We start from the raw sequence: 25,172 nt of genomic DNA, 5'->3' as shown, positions 1-25,172 counted from the left end.
CTGGCTGACGAGCTGGAGAAGCAGAAGGCGGAGAACGAGAAGCTCGCGGATGAAGCTGAGAAGCTCGCTGCGGAGCTGGCCGACCGCGACGCCGAGGTCGCTGCGTTCCGCCAGAAGCGCCAGGATGCGAAGGACGCACGCGCGGACGAGCCGGAGCTGGCTGCTGCCGATGGCGTCCCGCCGCGCAGTGACCGTGCCAGCAGCCGTGGCCGTCCGGCGCAGCAGGTGGACCCCACGAGGGAGCCTGTGGACCCGCAGCAGATTGCGGACGAGCCGCTGTACGCCGTGACGCTCGACGAACTGAAGGACAAGCAGGATGCGCTCGCCAAGGCACAGGATGATGCGGATAAACTGGCTGACGAGCTGGAGAAGCAGAAGGCGGAGAACGAGAAGCTCGCGGATGAAGCTGAGAAGCTCGCTGCGGAGCTGGCCGACCGCGACGCCGAGGTCGCTGCGTTCCGCCAGAAGCGCCAGGATGCGAAGGACGCACGCGCGGACGAGCCGGAGCTGGCTGCTGCCGATGGCGTCCCGCCGCGCAGTGACCGTGCCAGCAGCCGTGGCCGTCCGGCGCAGCAGGTGGACCCCACGAGGGAGCCTGTGGACCCGCAGCAGATTGCGGACGAGCCGCTGTACGCCGTGACGCTCGACGAACTGAAGGACAAGCAGGATGCGCTCGCCAAGGCACAGGATGATGCGGATAAACTGGCTGACGAGCTGGAGAAGCAGAAGGCGGAGAACGAGAAGCTCGCGGATGAAGCTGAGAAGCTCGCTGCGGAGCTGGCCGACCGCGACGCCGAGGTCGCTGCGTTCCGCCAGAAGCGCCAGGATGCGAAGGACGCACGCGCGGACGAGCCGGAGCTGGCTGCTGCCGATGGCGTCCCGCCGCGCAGTGACCGTGCCAGCAGCCGTGGCCGTCCGGCGCAGCAGGTGGACCCCACGAGGGAGCCTGTGGACCCGCAGCAGATTGCGGACGAGCCGCTGTACGCCGTGACGCTCGACGAACTGAAGGACAAGCAGGATGCGCTCGCCAAGGCACAGGATGATGCGGATAAACTGGCTGACGAGCTGGAGAAGCAGAAGGCGGAGAACGAGAAACTGGCGAATGAACTCGAGAAGGAGAAGGCAGACAATAAGAAGCAACGGGACGAAGCGGATGAGCTGACGGACGCGTTGAACAAGGCGGCAGAGTCTCTAGCCGAAAAGGCTTCTGAAGCGGCACGTGCGGGTGAGGAAGCGGAGCGGCAAGCTGCCAACAACGAAAAGCTTGGTGCGGAGCTGGAACAGGTCCGTGCAGCGACTGAGAAGGCCGAGGACGAGGCGCAAGAGCAGCAGAAGGAAAATGAGCGACTCTACGATGACATTGCGGCACTGTCGAAGGAGCTGGACGATGTGAAGGAAGCTGCTCGGGAAGCTGCGAATGAGCGGGAGGAGGATAAAGCGGCGGCGGAGGCACAACTCCTTGATGTCCTGATGGAACTGAAGAAACTTCAGGGCATCAACGACGCCTTGGAGGCGCTCCTGAATGATAAGGATCGTGACATCAAGACGCTGAACACGCACAATGAGCTCTGGCCCGAGCCGAACGGTGAAAAGAATCAGATGGTGACGCGTCATACCAAGATCTTTGACGGCAATTGGGAGAAGCTGCTTCGCGAGCGACCGGAGGCGTTGTTCGCTTCGTTTGTTGTCGATGCCAGTAACGCGTGCCATGTTCCTGGAGACCACATCGGGAACGTTAATTTTGACCACGACTAAACTCTTGTAGACGAAGATGTGTTGCACCGTACCGTGCCTGCCTTCTCGTTTTGTCGTTTTCCGAGCGTAAACTCAATAAGCACTTTTGTTAAACATATATATATTTTTCTCTCTCTCTTGCGTACTCTGTTGGCTCTTTATATGTGCGACGTGACGAGAACCGATAGAAGGCTTTATGTTTATTCATATATATACATATTTGTTGGATGGGATGCGTCTCATCATGGGAGTTTTTTCGCCGTTGTCTGTCCGTTCGGTGTCGACAAGAAAGAAAGAATATTTACCGAAAAAAGGAAGATGGAGCACGATTTGTGCGATTCTTTGTTTTCTTTGTTTTTGTTTTTAAGAGGGTGTGCTTTTTCTTGTCAAAAGGGAAAACAACTTCATAAAATGGTGCGTTTTGCTCCACCTAGTCTTCTGTTCTGGGTGACGGACGTATTCATCAAGTACTCCCCCCTCCCTTTCTCTCTCGCTCTACATCGTTGCAGCTGGACGTTATGGGGACATGAAGTATTTGGTTTTGCTACGGCTGCAGTGGCTGAACCTTGAACTACTTTGCCTTTCGTACCACTCCTTTCTGCTTGGAATATTCCATATTTTCCTTGCTCTTCTGATCCCGGTTGATTTCATCAGCTAACACTACAACAAGACTGCGTCTTGCTTCTCGTGCTTTTGTCTGCGCCTTGTTTTAGTTTGTTCACACAAAGCAAATCGAATCTCAGTCAAAGCTTTCACTGTCGAAGAAAAATCCCGATCACAATCTACTCAGGGGCTTTTTGTGTATCCGTGTGTGTGTGCGCCTGCTTGTGGTTATGCATGCATGTGTGTATGTTTCGAAGTGAAGCTACTAACCCTCACTATACGTAAATCGCGAGGAGCAATCATCTGCTGTAACTTACGCGCGCCTCGTACAAAAGACAAGCCCTAAGTGAATACTTGTAGAGAAGAGCAGCCAGACTCCTGTGGTTGGGACTGTGCCGCTGCGTGTTTGTACCCAACATAAATCTCTCCTGTTTTTTTTTCCCTCTTCTCCTTTGGACACAAGCGTTTTTGCAAAGGATAAGTTACTATCCGTTGGCCTCCGTGCAGAGGTCTACCTGAGAGAGCTTTTCTGAGTCACAGGCGTTTGCATTCCCTACGAGAGCAGGTCATTTGTTTCGAAGAAGACGATAACACTCATAGAGCATTCAAGAGTATTTGCGTGTGTTCGCTCTTTTTTTTGCGCAGGCGATACAAAAGCAGTCACCTTGGAGAACTGAGGTCAAGTCGGACGCGTTATCTTTCTCCCCTCGCTCTTCACGCGTGTGCGAATATATACTGCCATCGTTTTGTTTTTCATCTCATCGTCGACCCTTTTTTCTTTCTTTCTTTTTCTTAGTCTTACTTCTCTTGTGCAGTGATGCTCGCAAACTACATTAGCCCTACCGCTCCTCCAGCGAAGGTGGGCCAGGTGGTGGCGTATGATTACCTTTACAACAACAAGACGTGGCAGTGGACGCTGGGGACCGTGCGTGAGATCAACGAATACACCGCCACCGTCCAGCAATGGGGACTCCACACAGGCGACGCCGACACACTCCGCTCGATTCTCTCACGCGAGGTGGATGGGGAGGGCAACCGCATGAAGAGCTTTCAGGATTCTCTTGCACTCGCGCGTGACGCTTTGGCATCCACTCGTCGCAACAACGAGGACCGCGTCTCTGCCGTACGTGACCGCTTCGACAAAGCCCGCGGGGCTCTTGAGCTGATCGATGAGGTTGACCTTCGCAAAGTCACCGTGCAAGCTGCCCCTTCTCCTGTTGCCGTCGCCGTGCTGAAGTCCGCCTTGTCCGTTGCGAAGTGTGACCCGACGGCGGTCGAGTTCTACGAGTGGGCCGACGTGCAGGTGGAGTACCGCAAGCCCAACGCGCTCGACAGCATCATCAAGACGGATGTGGTGGCGAAGCTCTACCCGTCTCCGGACACTCTCCTGCGCACCTTTGAGCAGGATCCTAAGCTGAACTACAAGGCGGCGTCGCGGGACTCGCCGGTGGTGGCGAGCCTGCACGCCTGGGTGACGACTGCGCTTGCGTACCAGCAGGCGTACAACAACCTCAACAACGACAAGAGCATCCAAGAGCACAACGACGCGATTGGCGCTGCCATCGCGGGAATGAAGGCGTGTCGCGCGAAGATCGCGACGCTCAAAGACGAGTTGGCCGCGAAGAAGGCGTCGGCGCGTCCTGAGCAGGTGACCTCGTTCGCGAAGACCTCCGTTCTTGTGCCGATTCCCTTGTCGACCGTCATTTGCCCGGTGGACGTTGACGGCAAGGTCGAGGGCTGCGTTCTGACAAATGACGAGGTGACACGTATTCTCGCAGATGCGAAGGCAACCCGCTATCAGCAGAAGCAACAGATGTGCATCGTCGTCTCGCGACTTCTCCAGCAGTACGCCACCGCTACCACTACTGACGCCTACGCGAAGGAACTGGAGGAGCGGCTTTTCTTTCTGCAGCACTGCTACGGGGGGGCGCTTCGTGACGCTCAAACGGCTGCGAAGGAAGACAAGAGGCAGCTCGACGATCTTGCACGCGAGGTGGCGGCGCACCGTCAGAGGCGTTACGACGCGAAGCAGGCACGCGCAAAGGATCCGGCACTGGCGGCCGAAGATGACTCCGCACGGCAAAACCCGCGCACCAGCGGCAGCACTGGCAGCAGCCGACGGACTGCGGATGGCCCTGCCGAGGCAAACAACGCAAAACCCCGCGGCACGGAATCGCAGGAGCGCGCCTTCGCTGCCACCCAACCGGTGAGTCCGGAGGTAATCGCGCAGGAGCCCCTCCTAATAGCAACGGCGAATGAACTGCAACAGCTGCGCGACGAGGCCGAGAAGCTGGCGCGTGCGGCTGCGGATCTGCAGGAAAAAGTTGAAAAACTCGACAAGAAGCTAGCGCAAAGCGGTCGCGAGTGTGACGACAGCCTCGGCAAGCTCCAAGCCGCACTGGACGAGCTGGACGACAGAAAGGAAGAGGCCGACAAGTTGGCAGCGGAGAACGCAAAGATGCAAAACGAGCTGGAACAGCTGCGTAAAGCTGCAGAGCTGGCCGACGACCTCAAGGACGAGCTTGCCATAAAGGACGCGGACCTCGTCGATAAAGACGCCGAACTTGCCGCGCACCGCCAGAAGCGCCACGACGCAAAGAAAGCCCGTTCTGATGATCCTGAACTCGCTGCGGCAGACAACGCCGGACGTCAACCCGCTACCTCCCGTAATCGTCAACGCCCGGCGAATGCGGCGAAGGACTGCATGGCAGGCAGCAGAGGCGGTGCAACTCACCGGCACGAAGAAGATCCCGCCTCCGTCCCCGTAGACCCTGCCGTGATTCAGCGTGAGCAGTTGTACGCCGTGACGCTCGACGAGTACAAGGAGAAGGATGCGGCCGGCAAAGCCGCTGTGGAGGAAGCGGAGAAGCTACTCGACGAGCTGAACGCTGCGAAACACCAGGAAGAACGTCTTTCAGACGAGCTGGCTGAGAAGGACGCCGAGCTTGCTGCATTTCGCCAGAAGCGCCAGGACGCGAAGGACGCGCGCGCGGCGGACCCTGAACTGGCTGCCGCCGATGGTGCCGATGCTGCGGCGGCTCGCGACGGAGCCGGCGCCGACAACAAGCGTCCTAAGGACCGCAGTGGAGCCAAGAGCCGCCCGGATGCCGACGCCAAAACTGACGCCGACGCCGACGCCGCATCAAAGCCCGTGGACCCCGCCGTGATTGCCGAGGAGCCGCTGTACGTGGCGACGGCGGACGAGCTGCAGCAGCTCCGCGACGACTTGCAGAAGGCGCAGGACGATGCTGACAAGCTGGCGGACGACCTGGAGCAGCAGAAGGGCGACAACGAAAAGGCCGCCGATGATGCTGAGAAGCTTGCGGACGAGCTGGCGAAGGCGCAGGAGGAGGCCGAGAAGCTTGCGGACGAGCTGGCGAAGGCGCAGGAGGAGGCCGAGAAGCTGGCGGACGAGCTGGCCGAGAAGGACGCCGAGCTTGCTGCATTTCGCCAGAAGCGCCAGGACGCGAAGGACGCGCGCGCGGCGGACCCTGAACTGGCTGCCGCCGATGGTGCCGATGCTGCGGCGGCTCGCGACGGAGCCGGCGCCGACAACAAGCGTCCTAAGGACCGCAGTGGAGCCAAGAGCCGCCCGGATGCCGACGCCAAAACTGACGCCGACGCCGACGCCGCATCAAAGCCCGTGGACCCCGCCGTGATTGCCGAGGAGCCGCTGTACGTGGCGACGGCGGACGAGCTGCAGCAGCTCCGCGACGACTTGCAGAAGGCGCAGGACGATGCTGACAAGCTGGCGGACGACCTGGAGCAGCAGAAGGGCGACAACGAAAAGGCCGCCGATGATGCTGAGAAGCTTGCGGACGAGCTGGCGAAGGCGCAGGAGGAGGCCGAGAAGCTTGCGGACGAGCTGGCGAAGGCGCAGGAGGAGGCCGAGAAGCTGGCGGACGAGCTGGCCGAGAAGGACGCCGAGCTTGCTGCATTTCGCCAGAAGCGCCAGGACGCGAAGGACGCGCGCGCGGCGGACCCTGAACTGGCTGCCGCCGATGGTGCCGATGCTGCGGCGGCTCGCGACGGAGCCGGCGCCGACAACAAGCGTCCTAAGGACCGCAGTGGAGCCAAGAGCCGCCCGGATGCCGACGCCAAAACTGACGCCGACGCCGACGCCGCATCAAAGCCCGTGGACCCCGCCGTGATTGCCGAGGAGCCGCTGTACGTGGCGACGGCGGACGAGCTGCAGCAGCTGCGCGATAAGTTGAAGGACAACGAATGTGAGCTGGCCGCGGCGAAGGACGAGCTGGAAGCAGCGTTGGCGGGGCATGAGGAGCAGAGCCGTGACGTTGCGGGGGAGAATGACACTCTGAGGAATCAGCTGGACGAGTTGGACGACGCTAACAAGAAGCTCGCCAAGGATCTATCGAACGCAGAAGACGAAAAGCAGCGGCTGTGCGATGACTTGGAGGCGGCGCTAGACGATTTAGAGCAGAAGAAGGATGACTACGAACAACTTCTCGAGAATCTGGAGCAAGTCGAGGGGCTGCTGGAGGCGTCAAAGGCATCGGGGCGTAGTGCTGTGGATGCACTGGAGCAACGAAACCTGGAGATGGCAGACCTGCAAGACGAACTGGCGGAGGCGTTGGAGGCCTGCAAAGAAAATGAGCGGCTTCGTGCTGAGCTAGAGGCCAAGGATAAGGAATTCGCCGATCTGATGAGGCACAATGAACTGTGGCGCGACCCCGCACCGGCCGAGGATGCTGCCAAGGCGAAGGTTACTCACCGATTTACAAAGATTTTTGACGGGGACTGGACTCGACTGATCCAGCAGCGACCTGAGGCACTGATGACTGCTTTCGTGACTGATTCAAGCAACGCGTGTCATGTACCCGGGGACCAGATCAACCAGGTTGCTTTCGACCACGATTGATCTAAATAGAGCATTCATTGTTGTTTTTGTCTGTGGTGAGTACGATTTCTTCTTTCCTGTTTTTTTTTCTTTATTCATTCAGTCGCCATATTTCCCATTTTTTTCTGTTGTTGTTGCCTTCTCTTCACTGTATCACTTTTTTTGTTCGTTTTTTTTTTCCTTTTCCTGAGGATGCTGCCGCAATGTGGCCTCAAACTCGTTAGGAGTGTAGATTTAAAACTCTTCTTTTTTATCATCATCGTAATCGTGTTGTTTTTGTTATCTCTCTTGCTTCCTATTTTTTTTTGCTCTTTCTGTGTTGTTGACGTCATTGGTGTTTCCCTGCCCTCTCCCTACTTGGCCGTTTATGTCGGCGTGTGAAAAAGAGGCAGAAGGAGCGTACGATCTGTTCGTTGCGGGGGATGAAAGGGCGTTGCTGTTCTCTTTTGTTGTTTTCAGTGCTGATTGAGACAAAAACATAGTTTTTCTTTTTGCTTTTCCCTGTTCTCTTTCTTCTCCATTGCCTCATGCCGGTGCAACGGCGCACAGTTTGTTGTGGTTGGTATTTTGTAATGGTGTTGCTTTTGACCACTTTTACTCCCTTTTACTTTCGTTTTCTGTGTGTTTGAGTTTCTCCTGCAGTTATCCGGTGCTTCGGAGTTTTAAAAAAAGACGACGAAGGAACAGAAAGGGAAAAGAAGGCAGAAGGAAAGAGCCCCCGATAGGTTTTCTGCTTTTAAAAGCGCCTCTCACACACGCTCGTCTTCCCTGGGCGGTTTTTCTTTGTGGTGGTGGCTTTCTGCGTCATACATGGTATTGCGTTCCGTCACGTGTTCACTAGGAAACGATGCGTGTACTGGAAGTCTCTTGCCTTTCCTACCAAGCGCTTCTGATCCCGCTGGTTAAAGAAAAGATGTATTTAAAAGCAAGGAGGTTAATGTGTTCGTGTCGCCGCTTAGCGATTGTACGCCAACGCACAACGGAGAAAAGGAAGGAAGCGGACCTCGCTTCTCCGTGGCACACCTGCTTTTCATCTTCCTTCTCCTCCTCTTCTTTTTCCTTTAAAATCTAACTGCCGGTGGCTTCTCTCACCTCGCAAAGGGTCACGGTTTGTGCGAGCACATCTGGTCCGCTTTATTCTCTCTCCCTCCCCCTCCTTGGCTTTGGCTTCGCGTTTTTGCTTTGGAGTTTTGGTTATCGTGCAGGTGTGCCATGGCGGTCTTTTCGTGTCTGAGGTGTGGCTACGCGTACGAGTTCCTCGTCTCGAACAGCTACACCCGCAAACTCCTCACTCGCTCCGATCACTGTCCCAAGTGTGACCGGCTCTCCACCTTTCGCTTCATGAGCGTGAGCGGCATGGTGGGGCGTATGCCTTGCAAACCCGTCGACACACCCGGGCCCTCCTACGCCACGCTGTACTGGCGTAAGCAGCAGACTGGCAAGAGCGCTTCGCAACCGTTGAACGAAGTGTGCAAGAAGAACGAGTTTTAGTTGTAGAGAGCGTAGTTCGCTCTGATCCGGCATCACACCAGCAGTAAACTACACAAGACATATTTATACTAATAATAATCGTCAACAAGAGGAACGGAAAATGAAGAACGATGGTTTCTTGCAATATGGCGTCCGATGCTTTTCCCGGCTGCCGTACTTGACGCCTCTCCGCTTTCGCTTCGTGTGCGGCGGCCGCTGTCTTCGTCGCTTTCGCGCGCGGCGCCCGGCCCGTTTTCGCCCATTTTTCCTCACCCCCCCTCCTCCCCCCCTCGCCCCAGGCGGCCCCCCCCCTGCCACCCGCCCACGCCCACGGCCCCAAAAAGCCCAGCGCCGCCGGGCAAAAGAAGACAGAAAAACACACGAGAAAGAAAAGGAGCGTTTTGTTTGTTTGAGGACGATTTGCACGGTGCCGTGTGTGCGTGTTTTTGCCTGCGCGTGCGGAAGCTGCGACGCAATGCAGGCTTCGGCAAGAGGCTCCTAATTGCATTTAGGGAACACCAGCATCCTAAAAGCACCCCTTTCCAGGCCGAACGCCAGAGGAAGTGTGACAAGGACAGCTTGAGATGCGTTGACTGAACAAGAGCACACGCGTTCAAGAAAGCCGACGTTGCAGAAGCATTAATCTTTTATTTTTTCTCGTTTTGAACATTACACATTTTGAAGAACAGCAAACGGAAAGAATCAGCATTCTTAAACGTTTGAGAGAACCAACCTTGCCCAAGCCCAAGGGCAAACAGCAACAACAGTACTAACGTAGAGCGCACCACAAGCAACTTCGCGTGAAGAAGAAACGCACAATGAATGCTTTGAGCAAAACAAGACGAAGAGAGAAAAAACAGTGTGTGAAGGACGGGGGGGGGGGGAAGGAGGGAATGAAAGACATTAACAGCTGCGCGTTGGCCGCTTCAACAACATGCCTCTCATTTTCCCCTTCACCGCTCGACACACACTCACAAGCGCGCACACGTTATTAGAAAAAAGAAAATAAAATAAAATAATACCGTTAGAGAGAAGATTGAAACAAAGAAATGGTCTCACTAGGCATGCGTAAAAACTACGCAGGCGAAAGAGACGCGTCAAAACAACAACAACAGAAAGACCCAGCTTCGACGTGAACGCAAGATCTGGATCGTCACAGGTATGACTCCAAGTCGTCCAGCCCGCTCACCTCTTCCTTCGACAAGTTCGCCACACACCTGCCCTGCTCAATGACGAGCACGCGATCGCACATGGACAGAATTGTCTCCAAGCGGTGCGCGATAAGCAGAACGCCGCTCGTGTTCGCCTTCTCGGCGGGGCTCAACGCAGGCGCGTTCTCGCGGCGGTTGAGCATTTCCTCTTTGATCACCTTCTGAATCAGCTCATCGGTGCGGCGGTCCACCCGCGAACTCACCTCGTCCAGGAGGATCACACGCGGGTGGTGCAGGATGGCGCGGGCGAAGCACAGCAGCTGGCGCTGGCCGGCCGACAAGTTCGCTCCGCCGGCGGTGACGAGGTGATCGAGGGCGCGGGTGGCGGGGTCGACCAGCGCCTCCGCTGCATAGTTGACGGGGTCAGCCACGCCGGCATCGCCGGCGGCGTGCTTGGCCGCCGTCATCTCCTCCCCACCAGCCTCCGCAGCGGCGACGGACGGCGCGAGCAGCTCGTGCAGGGACACCTTGCACAGCACCTCGCGAAGCCGGGCCTCAATCGACTCCGCCGCGGCTGCGCTGTCGGAACCGGACGTCTCCTCGGTGCCCTCGCTCGGCTCCGGCTTGGCTTTGTCGTAGCCCAGCAGCAGATTGCTGCGGCACGTCCCCTGCAGCAGCAGCGGCTCTTGCGAGACGAGTTCGAAGTAGTGCTTGCGGAGTTCGTGTTGGGGCAGCTGGAGGGCGTTGAGCTGCGCCGACTCCTGCCTGCACGCCGCGGAGTGCGGCAGGAAGTTCACAAGGCCGTGCGGGATAAGAATCTCGCCGTCGACGACGTCCATCAGCCCCAGCAGCGCGTTGAAGATGGACGACTTGCCGTTGCCGGTGCGGCCAATCAGGCCGACGCACTCGCCCGGCCGGAGAGAGAAGCAGATGTCCGAGAGCACCCACGGCAGCTGTGGCTGGTACTTGGCGCACAGGTGTCGCACGTCCAACAGCGAGTATTTGCCCGGCACGGCCGTCTCGGCGGGCGTGACCGCGCCTGCGTCGTCGATATCGTCGTGCTCGCTGCTGCCGCCGCTGCTGCTGCGGCTGTTGGCCTGTGTCTCCTGAGGGATTTCCTCCTCTAACCGCAGCAGCTGCTCCGCGCTCACGAACTGGTTCTGGAACATGCCGAAGCGCCGGCACAGCATCGAGAGCGAGCGCGAGGCCGTCATGCTGGAAATGATGCCGAGCCCGGCAAAGGCGGCGCTGCCGGCCGAGGCGGTGGCGGACAGGCACACCGTTAAGACGGAGAGAAGGGCCAGCACGGACGTGAAGGCGAGTGCGACGAACTCGAGCCGCAGCGCCACCCAGCGGTCAGCGGTCAGACCGGCGCTTGCCGCGACGTGGACGGCGTCGAGGGCCTCGTTCATCTCGCCGAGCAGTTGGTCCTGAAACACGTCCCCAAAGGCGCGCACCGTAATGGCGCCTTTCACGGCGTCCTTCACGACACCGAGGGAGCGGCTCATCAGGACGCCCTCCAACGCACGAACCTGCTTTGTGAAGGACAGGAAACGCACCGTCAGGTGGTAGAAAAGAAGCGCAGAGATGGGCAGGACCGCGATGAAGGCGCCGAAGTGCATCGTGTTGAAGAGCACCATGCCGAGTAGCTGCAGCACGGTGAGGAAGATCAGCTGCACGGACTCGCCAAGCGAGCGATCCACTACCTCCTGATCGCGACTGAGCACCTGCAGGAGTCGGCTGGACGGCACGCAATCGAAATACGAGACAGGCGCCTTGAACAGTCGGCGAACGGCGTGGAGTTGAAGGGCGTCAGCCATGCGCTGGTACGAGCGGAAGAAGTAGTCGGTCCGGATCATGGACAGCAAGGCCGCGCTGAGACCAATGACGGCGTACGTGCCGAGGAACTGCATCACGACGGTGTCGAACACAAAAGGGTTTTGCCACACCACGGGGTAGCCAAGCACGACGAACATCGGAACAGCGGGGGCCGTGGCCGCCGGGGTGGCAGCCGACTTGTCGCCACGAAGCACGATCAGCGACAGCATATCCAGCATCAGCTTGCGTGCCCGCTGTGACTTGGTGCTGCGTAGAATGCTCTCGAAGGCGGCGTTGCGCTTGTCGTATAAGGAGATGTACACACCGAGCCAGTTGTCCATCAGTGTGCGGAAAACCTGCATCGCCACGCTCAGCACAAAGAACAGCAGAAGCCGACTGCCACCCAAATACTCGATAAAGAGACGGTGCAAGTCAGCGGCGCGCGGTAGGAGAAAGCCAATACCAGATCGCGCCCCTTGCGCTGGGACGGGCGACGGTGAGGCTTCGGGGGTGGGCGTCGCGGCGGCACGTGAGACGTCGGCTGACAAGTTGGGGTGCGCAAACGGATCGGTCGCGTCGCCGGCCGTCTCCTGTTTCGAGCGGCGGGTGTCCTTTGACTCCGCGGCAGCCACGGTGGCGTTGTGCCACGCCTCCTTCTGCTCCGCGATCTGGTCCGCCGTCGGCGCCTTGTAGCCGCCGTCCTCGTGCAGCGTGCCATCCGCCCACAGGTACAAGACCCGATCGGGCAGCAGCAGGCTGACGGAGGTGTGGGTGGCGAAGATGATCGTCTTGGTGCGGCGCGGCTTTGTCGCGGACGACGTCGCAGACGCACCACCACCGCTCAGCAGCCCGTGAAAGAGCTTCGCAATAATGTGCTTCTGCACCTCAACATCCAGCGCGGAGAGGACGTCGTCGAAGATGAAGACATCCGTCTCGCGGTAGCGGTAGACGGCCCGCGCCAGCGCCACGCGCGCGCGCTGCCCACCCGACAGCTTCGTGCCGCCCTCGCCAACCATCGTGCGGTCACCCTTGGCGAGCACGCTGAGGTCCTGCTCGAGCGCGCACGCCTCCAACACGCGTCGGTACCACTTCCGCTCCTTCGCGCTTTCCGGAGCATCGTCCGGCAACAGGCGGATGTTCTCGCGGACGGAGCCCTGCCGCAGCCACGGCACTTCCGCACAGTAGGCCACACGACCGCCGACGCGGAAGCCGGAGCTGAGGGTGAGAACGCCGACAGTGGGGGACAAAGAAGACGACGCGCTCGGGGAGCCACCAGGCAGAATCTCGTTTGGCATCACGTACAGCTCCCTCAGCATGGCGAGAAGCAGCGCACTCTTGCCGGACCCGGTGGAGCCCTGGATCACGACAAACTCGCCCGGCGCGACGTCAAGGGCAATGTCGTGCAGCACGACGGTGCTCGAGGAGCTCTGCCGCAGGCTGCCGCAGCTGCTGCTGAAAGATGGGAACGATTGCGTGCTCCCATCCGCTGGCGGACTGCCCACCGCATCGAACGGGGCGCTCGGCGACCTGGACATCGTGTCTAAAAACGACGTCTTCTCCTCGAGCGCCTTCTGCGTGTTCCACGCGAAGGTGCTGCACTCGCACCGTACCTCACCGACCCTGACCGGGGCGAGTGCCTTCGTCGCAGCCGCTTTGGTCGACTTGGGCGTGGCACCCTCCTCCACCTCCAGGAGTCTGTGTTGTGCGATGTACGCCTCCTTGGCTGCCTCACCGGTCTCGTGCTCCGTCAGGTAGCGCTCAATCCGCAGCATCGACGTGTACCCGCGCGATACCTGCGAGTAGAGGTGTGGCAGGGTCCACACCGGAAAGCGCATGACCTGCAGCGCCGCCATGGTAGGCACGAGCACCGATGCGTCCATCGCGCCACCCGTGAGCAGGTAGGAGCCGCAGCAGACCAGCGCCACCAATAGCGTCGTCACCTCTGTCTGCGCCGCCGCGACGCTCTCGGCACGGCCGACGCGCTTCATCCCATCGCTCTCCTTCTCGCGCGCCTCCTCCAGACGCTCCACGAGGCACTCCTCGAGCGCCATCGACTTGACGGTGCGCATCGACGACACGGCCGCCGTGAGATCGCTCAGGCGGGACTCGTTGTTCTTCGCCTGCTGCTGGGCCGTGCGCACGCGGGCGGCGCTGCCACGGTTTAGTGGGATGAGGGCGATTAAGGCGGCGAAGGTGGCGAGGGTGGAGAAGAGGCCCACATAGCTGTACATGCTCAGCAAGGAGGAGACGATGACGAAGGGGTGCCCCCACACGTTGTGCAGGAAGATGATGCAGTCGCCGCAGTTCGTCGTGTCCACCGTCAGCAGTGACATAACTTCGCCTTCGCGCGACAGCACGCTGGACTGCGCGGCGGCAACGGCGGCGGCGGCCTCGGATGTGGGCTTGCCGAGCGGCGTCGCTGGCGAGCTTTTTTTCCTCCTCTTCCCGTCCTCCGGGGGACTTTTGGGGGAGCGCTCGTTGGGGCTCAGCGGACTATGCGCTGGTTTCGCGCCCTCACTCTTCTTCCCGCCACCTGTGTACGCCAGCGGAGTCTCCAGCGACTGACGGAGCAGCAGCGTTTTCAGGGCCGAGGAGGCCTTCAACGAGGAGGTGTAGAGATGCCGGAGGTAGGCCTGGAAGAAGAGCGCCTGCAGCGAGACAGCTAGGATCAAACTCAAGCAGATAAGAAGCCCGTTGCCAAGGTACGACTGCCGCGTGCTGACGTTCGCCATGCTCACCTCCTTCAAGAAGGAAACAAGCGACTTCACCACGCGCGGTGCGACAAGGGCAAGCAAATCTTGCGTGATCTTCAACGGCGCACACAAGTAGACAAACTCACGGCCGCTGGGGTGACGCAGGAAAATGCGGAAGAGGGCGTAGCCTTTGCGCGCCGGCGGCTTCGCAGTGCGACCGTCACCGGCCGTCTTGGCGTCGTCCGCGGGGGGCGGGGCGGGGAGAAAGAAGATGGCGAACGCGCGGCCGAGGAGGTGGCGGATGGGGGCCGTGACGGACATGAACGTCGTCTCCAGGCGGCTCACCTCGCCAGGCCGCGGGGCCTCGCCTCGACGCTGCCACAGGTCCCACGCCGGCTCGTCGATGTTGTCGCGGGTGCGCATGTTGTGGGGCATGCGTGGCAGGCGGTCCACAATGCGCAGAAGGCTCTTCCAGTGTCCGCGGCCGTCGTCGGTGATGGAGGAAATAGAGGGCGGGGAAAAGGTGGAGAAAGGCGCCAGCAGCGTGAAGTTCAACAGCGGGCTGAGCCAGCTGTCGGTGAGGAAGGACCAATAGGAGACGTAATTCGGGTCGGGGAAGGCGTCACCGGGCCGCACGCCGCCCTCCGGCGTACGCAGCACGCGCTGCGCCTCGGAACTTTTATCGTGCAACAGCTTCTCACCGGTAGCATCGGTCGCCGCTGCCCCGTCTTCGCCTGCTGTGGTTTGTTCCTCACCTGAGTCGGACGAGGAGGACGCGGTCAGCGGTTTGGTGGCGAAGATGATGGGGCAGAGGTGCACCTCATCCTTCGCGGTGCGTGACTTCTTCCACAGCGCTCCACACACAGGGCAGCGCTCCCACCCATTGGGGATAGCGAGAGGGCGCACACCGACGAAGGCGTGGAAAAGGCGCTGCGCATCCACGGCCAGCACCAGACCCAACACCGTCTTCACAAACAACAGCACGAAGCGGCCCGCGGCGACGGCTTCGGCAGCGTCGTCGAAGAGCTGCGGTGGAAGCATCAACGACGCTTCAATTTGAAAGCTCGCGATGGACTGCTGGCGCGCTTGCAGTTGGCGGAGCGAGGCGTACGTGGGCTCCGTCTGCCGTCCCGCCTGCGCCACCGCGTCCACCGTGTTTTTTAAGACAGTAGCGGAGTTCATGACCGGGTAGCTCATGAACCACGTCATCTCCACCGCAGCGAGAAAAAAGCGCAGCACGCTGTCGTAGCCGTTGCCGTAGCGGGCGATGATGTGCAGCGGGACCGCCCGCCGCGAGCCGCCGCGCTGAAGGCGGCTGTTCGAGCGACACGGCGACGTAATACTCGTGAACAGCGCTCCAACGACGCGGGCGGCGGTGAGGAGGAGGTTGAAGCTAACGAAGGCCAGGCCGAAGGTGAAGACCATGCTGGACGGCGACTTCCAGAGGTAGAGGAGGCAATCCCGTGCGATGGTGACGGTGCCGGACTTGGTGCGACCGCTTTTGGTTCGCAGTGCATCCTTCAACCCGTACCCTAGCGTCTGGTCAACGGAGCGGCGGAATACGTCGCAGAGGCCGACAACGGCGCTGGCCACCGTCTCCGTCGTGCTAGCGTTGCCGGCACGAAGGGTAAGAGAAGCGGTGAAGAGTTCATCCACGAGATGGCCCCACAGAATGTGAATGAAGCAGAGGTGAATGAGAAAGAAGAGGTAGCCAGGGATCCGCCGGAGGACGCCGTGGAGGAGAAAGGACGACCGCGGGCTCGGAGTCGCGACTTCCTTGCTCACAAGTTTCTTGCTGACAGTGACGGGCATGCTGGCGAGACAAGAAACCGCAATGGTGAACTCTTTTGATATGTCCCGAGTTTCCCCAAGTCAAACAATAATACAATAGAGAAAGAGGGAAAAAACAACGTATCGTGGTGGCCGCGGTTTTCCGGTGTGGGAATGATTCGCTTCCGTGTAGCGCAGACCTCTACAGTATTCAATAGTATATATATGTGTGTGTGCGTATTCGTACGTGGCTAGGCGTATCGTGTTCGTTGTTTTGCAAGCTGAAGTCTTCAACAACAACAAAAAACGAAAAGGGAAGATGAGAAGCCCAGCACACAGCAATTTGCGAACGATGACTCCTGTAGCTCTTTTTTTGTGTGTTTGTTTGCTTGTAGTTGTTGGGGAGAGAGAGAGGGAATTGAAAAGAATCTAAGTTAACTTCCACCTTTCTCCCTCGCTTCGACAACCAATTTAGCTCAGTAGGTTTTGTTTTCGAAAAGATATATATTTATGTATTTGAGTGTTGAGAAATGCGGTCGAAACCCGCAAAAAGCGGAAGAAGAGAAGCCAAAATAAAAGCGAAAAGTCAAACACACCGCGCAGCTCAAGTGATCACAAGTGATGGGGATGCGTAGAATAGGGTAGCGAAATGGCTATCAACGAAACGAAGGGGTTTAGGGAAAAATAGAACAACTAGCGATGAGACACAAATAAATGGGGATTCTGCTCGTACAACAATAGAGGGGTTCTGCGGTTTCAATAGTGCTGCAGCAGTGCTGTTTGTGTCACGTCTACGCGGGTGATAAATAACACACACACACACACACGAACGTTTAAAGGGAAAAAAAAGACACTTCACAGATACTGACAGGCGGCAAAAAGCAACAAGGACGGTATTCCGCTGTAGGGGACGGCTTCAACACGTTTAGCTTTTTTCTTAGCTTTACTTGTACGGATAAAAACGGCGCGCTTGCGCTGATTTCCGATTATTGAGGAGACAACTTTGAAAGGGAAGTGACGTCAAAACGAATTGTACAGGCAGAGAAGAACGAAGTGTGTTGTTCCCAATGCGAAAAAAAAAGAGTGTGTTGTGTAAGAGATAAAACAGAGAGAGATAGAGATGATGAAGCAGAGAATGAAATAGGCTACGAAACGACGCAGCTACGGCGCTTGATTAAAGTTACACACAAATGTGACGCGTGCAACGGTCGTCAGAAGCGGTGCACAAACGACCTACAGTCCGGTCAGGCGCAGACGAAAGAAAGAGGTATTCAGAAGTTCGCTCTAAAACAATTACGGCTGAGGTTCTTGAAACGAGCAGGCGTCTTTGACATCATCCACCATCGAGTTGCTCAACAAATGTGTTGGTCAACAACGCGAAAACAAGCATGTGTATTTCTTTCACTGCTAATAAGGAACGTTTCCAAAGTGAGAAAAGCATGCAATTCGGTTAGTGCACACACACTACCCCCCCCGCCCCACACACACACACACCTCGAAAACAGTCTCGCGATGCCTTTATGCTTCCGGCGTGAGTGCGGAAAAAAACTGGTCCACTACTCTCTATACAGGATGGAAGGACAGAAAAAAGAAGAAAAACAAGTACAATGTAAACATGCGTCACTACATCCCGTGTATCCGTTTTTTTTTCCCGCTTATGGGTTGACAGCGTTTAGTATTCTTTTATAAGAGAAACTATTAGAACTTTACGAAAGGGAGATTCTTGCAGACTCGGATCGTCTGCATTTCTACCTCTCTCCTTCGCCCAGTCAGGCGCTGTAAGCGGTCGCCCTCGCGATGGCGCATCCGCAGGATTTATCGCAGAGCGAATGTACCGATACGTTGCATTCACGCGATGTGAGCGCGTGAATCTGAAAATGTACTGCGGCGCGACCGCCAGGGCTTCGGACTTCGTAAGGCGCTTCTTCAGCGAAAGCTGTACAGACGTGTTGTCGATGAACACACACACCGCCCGATGCGCGGCATGGGCCGCCAACGCTTCGAAGGCTAGACGGGCAGCCCGTGCTTCTGCCTCCACGAGAAGGCGTGGCTTGGTGGACCATCTTCCTGCCACGACTAGCGGGTGTCCGTGTTGGGGCAGGAAAACTGCACTCTAGCCCGAAGAGAGACGTGCCGGTCGCCAACACCGCCGTTGGTGAGCCGAGACTCTTCTCCATCCGTCTTCCCGCGTTTGTAGTGATGACCGTAAACAATTCTTTGGCTAACCGCAGTGTGTTTTCGCAGTGGGCGGCGCTCTGGGTCACTCGCTTGAGCCTTCGGATTCACTGCTGACAAACGGCGCTGAATGATTTTTCGCATAGAATAGTAGTCGATCATTGCAATGTCGAGGACCGCGGCGGCAAAGAATGCGCGCCAGACGAAGACTTCTAAATCTGCTATGGCCATGTCGCGATGGGGGAGGAGATGCGGTGCACTTGCGGACAAACTTGTCTGCGAGACTTCCAAGTGTGGTTTGACCGTCCGCTACACCTGTCACAACAGCTGGGCATCGTAACCTGCAATTCGTACGTAACGTGCCGCTCGGTTGTGATCTAACTGCGCTCTTTTTGGAACGGCGGCACAATCGAGAAGAACTGTTCCTGCTCGAGCTACGCAGCAAATACATGACCGGCCCCGCCACGACAGACCTCGTGTCGATAGGGATGTACGAGCAGCTCCGCATGTGGGCCATGGGAATAGCGAAGCAGCGCTGCTCCAACGGATGAGCTGCGCGGATCTGGGGCAGTCGCTTCTGCACCAGCGTCGCCTCACGGGGATGAAGCTGCACGACCCCCTCGCTCGACGTCAAGTCCATCCAGACGCTGGTGGATGTTGAGGCAGATCCGGATGATGTTCTCCTGGCTGCCGTCGCCAGAAGCAAGCCCCTCTCCAAGCGCCCGAAGGACGCGCCAAAAAGGCGAGGAACACAGGCCAGCCCCCGATCCCGCTCGACCTCCCCGGCGCAACACCCTCGAAACTCCGCCGCCGGCATGTACTGCTCGCATTGCAGTGCTACGGCCACAAGACGGAGAACTGTTGTTCGCGGGGAAAAAACAGGAGGCCGCAGGGGCGCCAAATGCATCGCACCCGCCCCCGGCCTCCCTGTTGCGACCCTGAACGACGCATCCATTCTTCTGGCAACGCGCAACGCCAACAGCCTCCTCTACGGCAAAAACGACCCGCTGGGCTGAGGTGTGTTGCGGGGAGTAGGATGCGGCAGCCACGTGTTGACCTTGTGCAGCTTCGCAAAGATGGGAAAATTCGGCTCTTTCAAATCATCGTCCGAGCCAAACGCGGTATGCCGAACTCGCTTTGTGGGGGGGGGGGGGTAGGAAGTTACTCTTGAGCCCCGACCGTACCGGGGGAGCTCGCTGGCTTTGCAGCGGGGAGTCGACGGCGCGTTCTCTTGTGAAGAGCGCCGTTTCTCTTCGGTCTCGAAGCGGTAACGCTCCCAGCTTTCCTCAAACGCTTGCCTCGCGGCTGCCTGGCTCTTTTCCTGAGCCGCCAGTTGTTTCTGGCAGTCTTCCACCGCGGCTCTTTGGTGCCTTACCTCTCCCCGGAGCTGCTCGCACCGTCGTCTCCCATCGCTGATAACACGCTGCTCGTACTCCAGCGCCATCCGCTGCTCCGTCGCCTGGTGGCTAAGCGCCAGCGACTCGAGGGCGTGCTGGTACAGTAGATCCTGGCATTCAAACGCGAGATCCGACCGCAGCTTCTCGAGGTCAAGTCGGTGCTGCATCACAGCCCGTAGACCGGACATGTGCCGCTGCGATAGCGAGAAACGCTCCTGCTCCCAGAAGGAGCGAGAGTCGTCGAGGTCTTGAGAGACTGTGACCCGCGAGGTAGAGTTCTCGAGGAACTTTCGAGCGGCGGCGCCGTGCTGGTGTCCATAGTGGACATCGACGATGGGTGGTATACAGTTTTTTACGGTCCGCGAGGGTGCCGTATCCCGGCCCTTAGACACGGATACGCCGAAGTTTGTTTCTGATACCAAGTACGTGTCCTGGCAACTTTTCCCCTGTTGGCAAAACGTGTGTCTTACTTCCAGCGGCTCAATCTTAGAAAGGACAGCTGCTGAAGCGTGTCCTCGCCGGTGCCCCTACTCCTCAGATATGGGCTGCGGAGTGTGATGTGTGAACATTGTCTGTGCGAGTAAGCAGAATTCGATGTGGCGGGGAAAGGAAGAAAGAAAGAAACGCCTTTCCAGAAGAGAGGTCGACGAGAAGGGTGGAGAGAGGAGAGAGGGCGAGGGAGAGTACGCAGCATGAAACTTTCGATTCATCTCCCGGCGTTTTTTCTTTCGTTCTGTCGTACGCCTTCATAAAAGAGAAGCGCAAAACTTCTTCGTTTTTCTTCACAAAGTGAGGCTTCGCTGGATATAAGTAAGAAGCTTCGAGGGACACCATTCCCTCGATGCTCCTATCACCGACAAGAAAAACCAAGAAAAGAAAGGAGGCAGTGCTTCACCTAATGCGCAACGGAGGCGGTGCGGAGAGAGAGAGAGAGAAGTCACTCAGACACGGAGGAAAGAGGAATTAGCGAGCCGAGTGTCGATCTCCTTAATGGAGCGTGCAAAGAAGGAAAGTAAAAAAAAACCGAGCCAGCGTCGAGTTGCAGCATACTTGTCAGAGAAACTAAGAGAGAGAGAAACAACGAGGAGCAGGGCGGAAAGCCAAAAAAGGCTTATCAGCTGAAGAGATCAGGTTAGGCAACCGTGAACAACGCACAAATAATTCGAGACCGAAAGCTACACCTTCCACCACTTCCACCGCACCTCGGTCTCGTCCTTCGTAAAGAGAGAGAACTGTACTTGGATCAAGAGCAACAGACTCTTTTCCGAGTACTTACACCTTCGGCCGTTACGTTGTGTGGTACCTTGACCGTCCACTGCGCTGCTGCGCGTGCTCAGCGCCATCCCCTCTTTCTCTGCCTCATCCTCTGAGGACGAGGTTAGCCCTCGCACCCCTGGAACCGTAAACAGGCGGAACAGCTTGTTCACCACCACCACAGGGACGTTGCGCGGCTTGTCAAAAAAGAGCCGAATTCGCATACCGCGGGTTTCAGCTGGCATCACCTGCCGCCCAAGCGAGTTGGAGAGAGGTGACTTTGGCATCTGCGCAGCAACAGCCGTCTTCATTGCTGCGGGATGTGTCGGTAGCAGGTACGCAGACCCCTCCACGTCTTCGCGGAACAAGGCGCATGTCTTTGCGGGTGCAGGGGACGGCGCTGCAGCGTCGGCATCCCTAGCATCTCCGTGTGTCTTCGTCATCGCATCAAGGGATGCCGACGAGGTGCCGCGTGAGGCAGCGCGAGAGCCCGGTGCGCTGTGCCGCTGCCCTTGTTGGCGCTCCACCAGCCGCTGCGCCTGCTCCCGTCGCCGCCGTGCCCGCTCCCTCCGCTCCTCCTTCGCCGCCTTCGCCGCGACGCGCGCACGGACGATGTCGAGAAACATAGCGAACTCGTGCGGACGCGGCTCACCGACGAGGAGGGGCAGCTGGCCGCGGCGGCGGCGTCGGCGCTCACGGCGGCGCTGCGCCAGTTTGCCCTTGCGCGGCGCAGGCGGCTGCTGCTTGGTGGCCGGCGCAGCGGGCGGCGGAGCGGAGGCAGCTGTGTTGGGCACAAGGTGGTTCGTGACGAGATGCTCCAGTGGCGGGGGTCGGGCGGCCTCCAGCCGTGGCTTCTCCCCTTCGTTTTCTGCTTCTCCCGTTGCTGCTGTGTCGTGCGCTCTCTCGCGGCGGTCGGTATTCGCCTTACGTATTCCCTTGGCAGCAGATGCCCCCGTCGCCGTCTCCGGCGAAAAGGGGGAGCAGACGACATCAGAGGCGTGCGACGACGACGACGAGGACGGCGAGACGCTCCATTCATCGATGCCGTGCGGGAAGTGCCCGCGACGCCGTCGACCGTCCTCGTTGTCCGTCCGCAGTGTCGGCGAGGAGAAGCTTTGGTAGATTCGAACCACCCGCGAACTCGGCATGGAGGACCGGCACGAGGAGATCGAGGCGTTCTTTTTCCTCTCGTCGTCAGGCTCGTCTGCGCCGCCAATCGGAATTGGAGCGGAGACCTCCGCTGAGGTCCGCTGCGGCGGCGGCCGGTTCGAACTGTGCAGCGGCGCATCGGCTGGGCTGTTCTCCTCCACGTCGTCCTCATCGTCATCGTTTTCTTGGTCCATCGCCAACGCCTCCAGCGCCAGCCCGAGGCGCTCCGTCCCGATCTGCTCACAGAGAAGCTGATACGGAAAGCCCATGAAGGACTGCTGCGAGGCCAGCACGACTTCGCGCACGGCAGCAAAAATCTTCTCACTACGCACCCTCGGGTCCGTTGGGAAGAGGAGGGAGGCGTGATACAGCGCGGGATCGAGTCCGGAGACGGCCAGAAGAGGGTCGCCGACGAAGTCTGGCAAACTTGACCGCACCGTCGCAACAGCACCCTTGATGGCGGCGGAGCCGGCGGACAAAATGGACTCAAAGAACCCCTTCGACTTCGGCGCCGTCGGTGACCCCGACAACTCCGCACCGTCGCGGGCTGCCGTCCCGTCTGCTGCTTCACCCGCTTCTCCGCTCTCCTTGTTGGCAGCCGCCAGCAGCTTCTCCGACCGCTCCTTAATGTTCTGCTGAGCCGTGTCGTAGCAGTACTCGACGTAGCTCACGATGGCAGCCAGAGCATCCTCGGCGTCGTGGTGCGGCGTGTCCTCAATGAAGAGTGTCTCGCGGGGGAGGTCGCGCTCGAACTGCTCCCACACGTACGGCCACTCCGGGGCCACCGTGTTCGGGTCCACGTACCGGTCACGGATGCGCTGACGCATCTCACGCGACAGTCCGCCCGGACCGGCGAGGCGCTCGTTGTTGTGGAGAACGTGGTCGCGCATCTGCACCCGCTGCCGGTGCTCCTCCGCTGTCTCCGCAAACTCGAGGGCGTAGCGGCACCGAAAGACGAGTGGAACGCGGGCGCGCTGATAAATGCGCTCTTGCAGAAGCGTCTGCAGCTGCATCTCCTCTAGCTTTGCTGCCTCCTCTGCGGCAGAGGTCGTGGCGACCGACGATGTCGGCTTCGACGGCGCACTCGTTGCTGCCTGTAGTGGTAGCGGCGGTGGTGGTGGTAGTGGTAATGGTAGCTTCAGCGCTTCTGCCTCGAGATCATTTGGCTCCGCCTGCTGCACCTCCGCCGACGGGACAGAGTCCTCGAGGGCCGGCATCTTCTTGGCCGACGGTTTATCTTCATTGAGCGGGAGCCTGCCAAACTCAGCGCCCTGCGGCTTGACGCGTGGGGAGGACACCGGACTCAGCGCCTCCGTATCGCGACTCCGCATAATGAACATGTAGGAGGCGGAAAGGTGCTGCGGGCCGGCCTCGCCGTCTTTTGCAGAGCTCGTCGCGACGGTGGCGGTGCTGCTGCCTGTCACCGGGGCATCAGCTGGCGACGCCGTGTCGAGCAACGGGACGGGTGTGGACGTCGCCTCGCTGGAGGAGCCGGCAGAGGCTGCAGTGCCTTCCTGCACTTGAGGATCTCCATGGATGGGGAAAGATGACGCCATGGCCGAAGGTATCGGTGCTGTCGCTGGTGTCGATGTCGAAGCCGTAGCGGCGTTTGTCTTCTCGGACGATGATGATAGCGGTGGGGCGGCGGCCGCCAGCGCTGCATTCCATTCCGCCGTGGCACCGCTCGAAAAGGACAACAAAGTGTTGTGTGGGCCACCACGTGCGTCAGACTTGGCTGCACGCGGGTTCTGCTGCTGCGACGGTTGTGAGGGGCGGCTGTGCTGGTGTGGGTGGGGATGGGGGTGGGGACGCTGCAGCGCACGCAACCGCTCCCGCTGCGCCTTCTCGCGCTCCACGTAGGAGTGAAAGCCGGAAAGGGCATCGGAGAAGACGGCGTCACGCGCTGCCGTGAGGGAGACGGTGTACCGCGGACACTCGTAGAACTCCTCCATCGTAGCCGGAAGTCCGCCTTTCATCGCACGCGGCGCGGCTGGCGCCTTGCTGGGAGAGTCGTCTACCAAGTCTGCTAGATTACTGGTGGAGCCGGGCAGACCGCTAAAGAACGTGGAGAGGGGACGCTCTTTGGGCTGCTGCACCGCACGAACGCGCTCCATCGCCTCCTCTGCTGTTTTGACGCTGTCCAGCATGTACACGAAGTTCTCGTCCGAGTCGCTGGAGGAGGATGAGGAGGACGGCGAGGGAGACGGTGAGCGATGGGCGGCGACTGGTGGAAGTGGAGGCCGCCTGGCTTCCGTGTGGGAAGGCTGCGGTGGGGCTTTCCGCGTCGGCTCCGCGGTCGATGTCGCGGGCCGTGCAACCGGCGCACTGCTCTTTTGTCCTTTTGCATTCCCTGCCTTTACAGCGGGAGTTCGTGCGGTGTCTACCGTGTGGGATGGGGAGGGTGTGGGGTGTGCGGACGACCGCTTCGCCGTCGATACGGTGCTGCCCTCTGTCAGCAGCTCTTGCGCTCCCATATGAATAAAAACCGACATGCCGTAGTACGACACGTGGCGGAGAGGGTGTTCTTCTTCGCGGGTTTGGAAAGGATGTAGAAATAGTAGGGGCGTGAACAGAGCACAACTCAAGCTAAAAGAAGGAGGAGGGAGTACACTTGAAGAGAGCAGCAAAGCACGCGGATACACTTACACGGAAACAGCAAGAAAAAAGAAAGCACGAAAAGTGGCTCGAAGCAACACAATAAGCAAGAAGCGAGGCGAGATCGCGGTGCAATGAAATAGCAAGCAGAGGGAAAACGGAGAATATATGCGTTTATAGACTCGAACAGAATCGATAGAAATACATGGGTTCAGTCTGCGCATTCAATCAGGTTTTTAAAAAAGGACGGTTAAAAAGGACAGCTGTTTGAACAACACAAACAGAAAGAAGGGAGACGACTTTAACTCGGAGAGGGGTGAGAACTGCTACAAACCCTGAAAACAGAGACGACCACAGGTTACCTAGATGATGTGTATGTATGTGTGCGTATGTAGAGAACACCTTTCCGTGGGGAAATCGGAGAAAAAAAGAAAGCAATAGAATAAGAACGACTACACCAAAGGGAAGCGTTTCGGTGCAAGTTAGAAAGCACAGCAGGCATAAA

At 58.6% G+C, this 25,172-nt stretch overlaps 6 protein-coding genes across 7 annotated transcripts; 3 read left to right on the top strand and 3 right to left on the bottom strand.

Moving 5' to 3' along the window:
• ABB37_03239 (hypothetical protein) lies at positions 1-1,755 on the top strand (the record flags this gene model as incomplete). Its single annotated transcript, XM_015800515.1, has 1 exon — positions 1-1,755. The coding sequence occupies one exon, from the start codon at positions 1-3 to the stop codon at positions 1,753-1,755; it is 1,755 nt and encodes a 584-aa protein (XP_015660522.1).
• A 632-nt stretch (positions 1,756-2,387) lies between these two features.
• Positions 2,388-7,216, top strand: ABB37_03238 (putative flagellar attachment zone protein; the record flags this gene model as incomplete). Of its 2 annotated transcripts, none has more annotated exons than XM_015800514.1 (1): positions 2,388-7,216. In XM_015800514.1, the coding sequence occupies exon 1, from the start codon at positions 3,155-3,157 to the stop codon at positions 7,214-7,216; it is 4,062 nt and encodes a 1,353-aa protein (XP_015660521.1). In that variant the 5' UTR covers positions 2,388-3,154. The 2 variants fall into 2 exon arrangements, with proteins under 2 accessions (XP_015660521.1, XP_015660520.1); XM_015800513.1 differs by having other exon boundaries at positions 3,133-7,216.
• Positions 7,217-8,295: 1,079 nt separating this feature from the next.
• ABB37_03237 (hypothetical protein) lies at positions 8,296-8,686 on the top strand (the record flags this gene model as incomplete). The annotated part of the gene is made up of 1 exon (XM_015800512.1): positions 8,296-8,686. The coding sequence occupies exon 1, from the start codon at positions 8,408-8,410 to the stop codon at positions 8,684-8,686; it is 279 nt and encodes a 92-aa protein (XP_015660519.1). The 5' UTR covers positions 8,296-8,407.
• A 1,132-nt stretch (positions 8,687-9,818) lies between these two features.
• Positions 9,819-16,139, bottom strand: ABB37_03236 (putative ATP-binding cassette protein subfamily C member 8; the record flags this gene model as incomplete). The annotated part of the gene is made up of 1 exon (XM_015800511.1): positions 9,819-16,139. The coding sequence occupies one exon, from the start codon at positions 16,137-16,139 to the stop codon at positions 9,819-9,821; it is 6,321 nt and encodes a 2,106-aa protein (XP_015660518.1).
• Positions 16,140-19,260: 3,121 nt separating this feature from the next.
• Positions 19,261-20,298, bottom strand: ABB37_03235 (hypothetical protein; the record flags this gene model as incomplete). Its single annotated transcript, XM_015800510.1, has 1 exon — positions 19,261-20,298. The coding sequence occupies exon 1, from the start codon at positions 19,855-19,857 to the stop codon at positions 19,261-19,263; it is 597 nt and encodes a 198-aa protein (XP_015660517.1). The 5' UTR covers positions 19,858-20,298.
• Positions 20,299-20,844: 546 nt separating this feature from the next.
• Positions 20,845-25,121, bottom strand: ABB37_03234 (hypothetical protein; the record flags this gene model as incomplete). Its single annotated transcript, XM_015800509.1, has 1 exon — positions 20,845-25,121. The coding sequence occupies exon 1, from the start codon at positions 24,217-24,219 to the stop codon at positions 20,845-20,847; it is 3,375 nt and encodes a 1,124-aa protein (XP_015660516.1). The 5' UTR covers positions 24,220-25,121.
• Between the last annotated feature and the right edge of the window lie 51 nt (positions 25,122-25,172).

The sequence above is a fragment of the Leptomonas pyrrhocoris genome (genome assembly GCF_001293395.1).
Source record: "Leptomonas pyrrhocoris isolate H10 chromosome Unknown, whole genome shotgun sequence".
Taxonomy (NCBI): Eukaryota; Euglenozoa; class Kinetoplastea; order Trypanosomatida; family Trypanosomatidae; genus Leptomonas; species Leptomonas pyrrhocoris.
The sequence above is the reverse complement of the archived record's forward strand: the minus strand, read 5'-3'. Positions and strand labels throughout refer to the sequence as shown.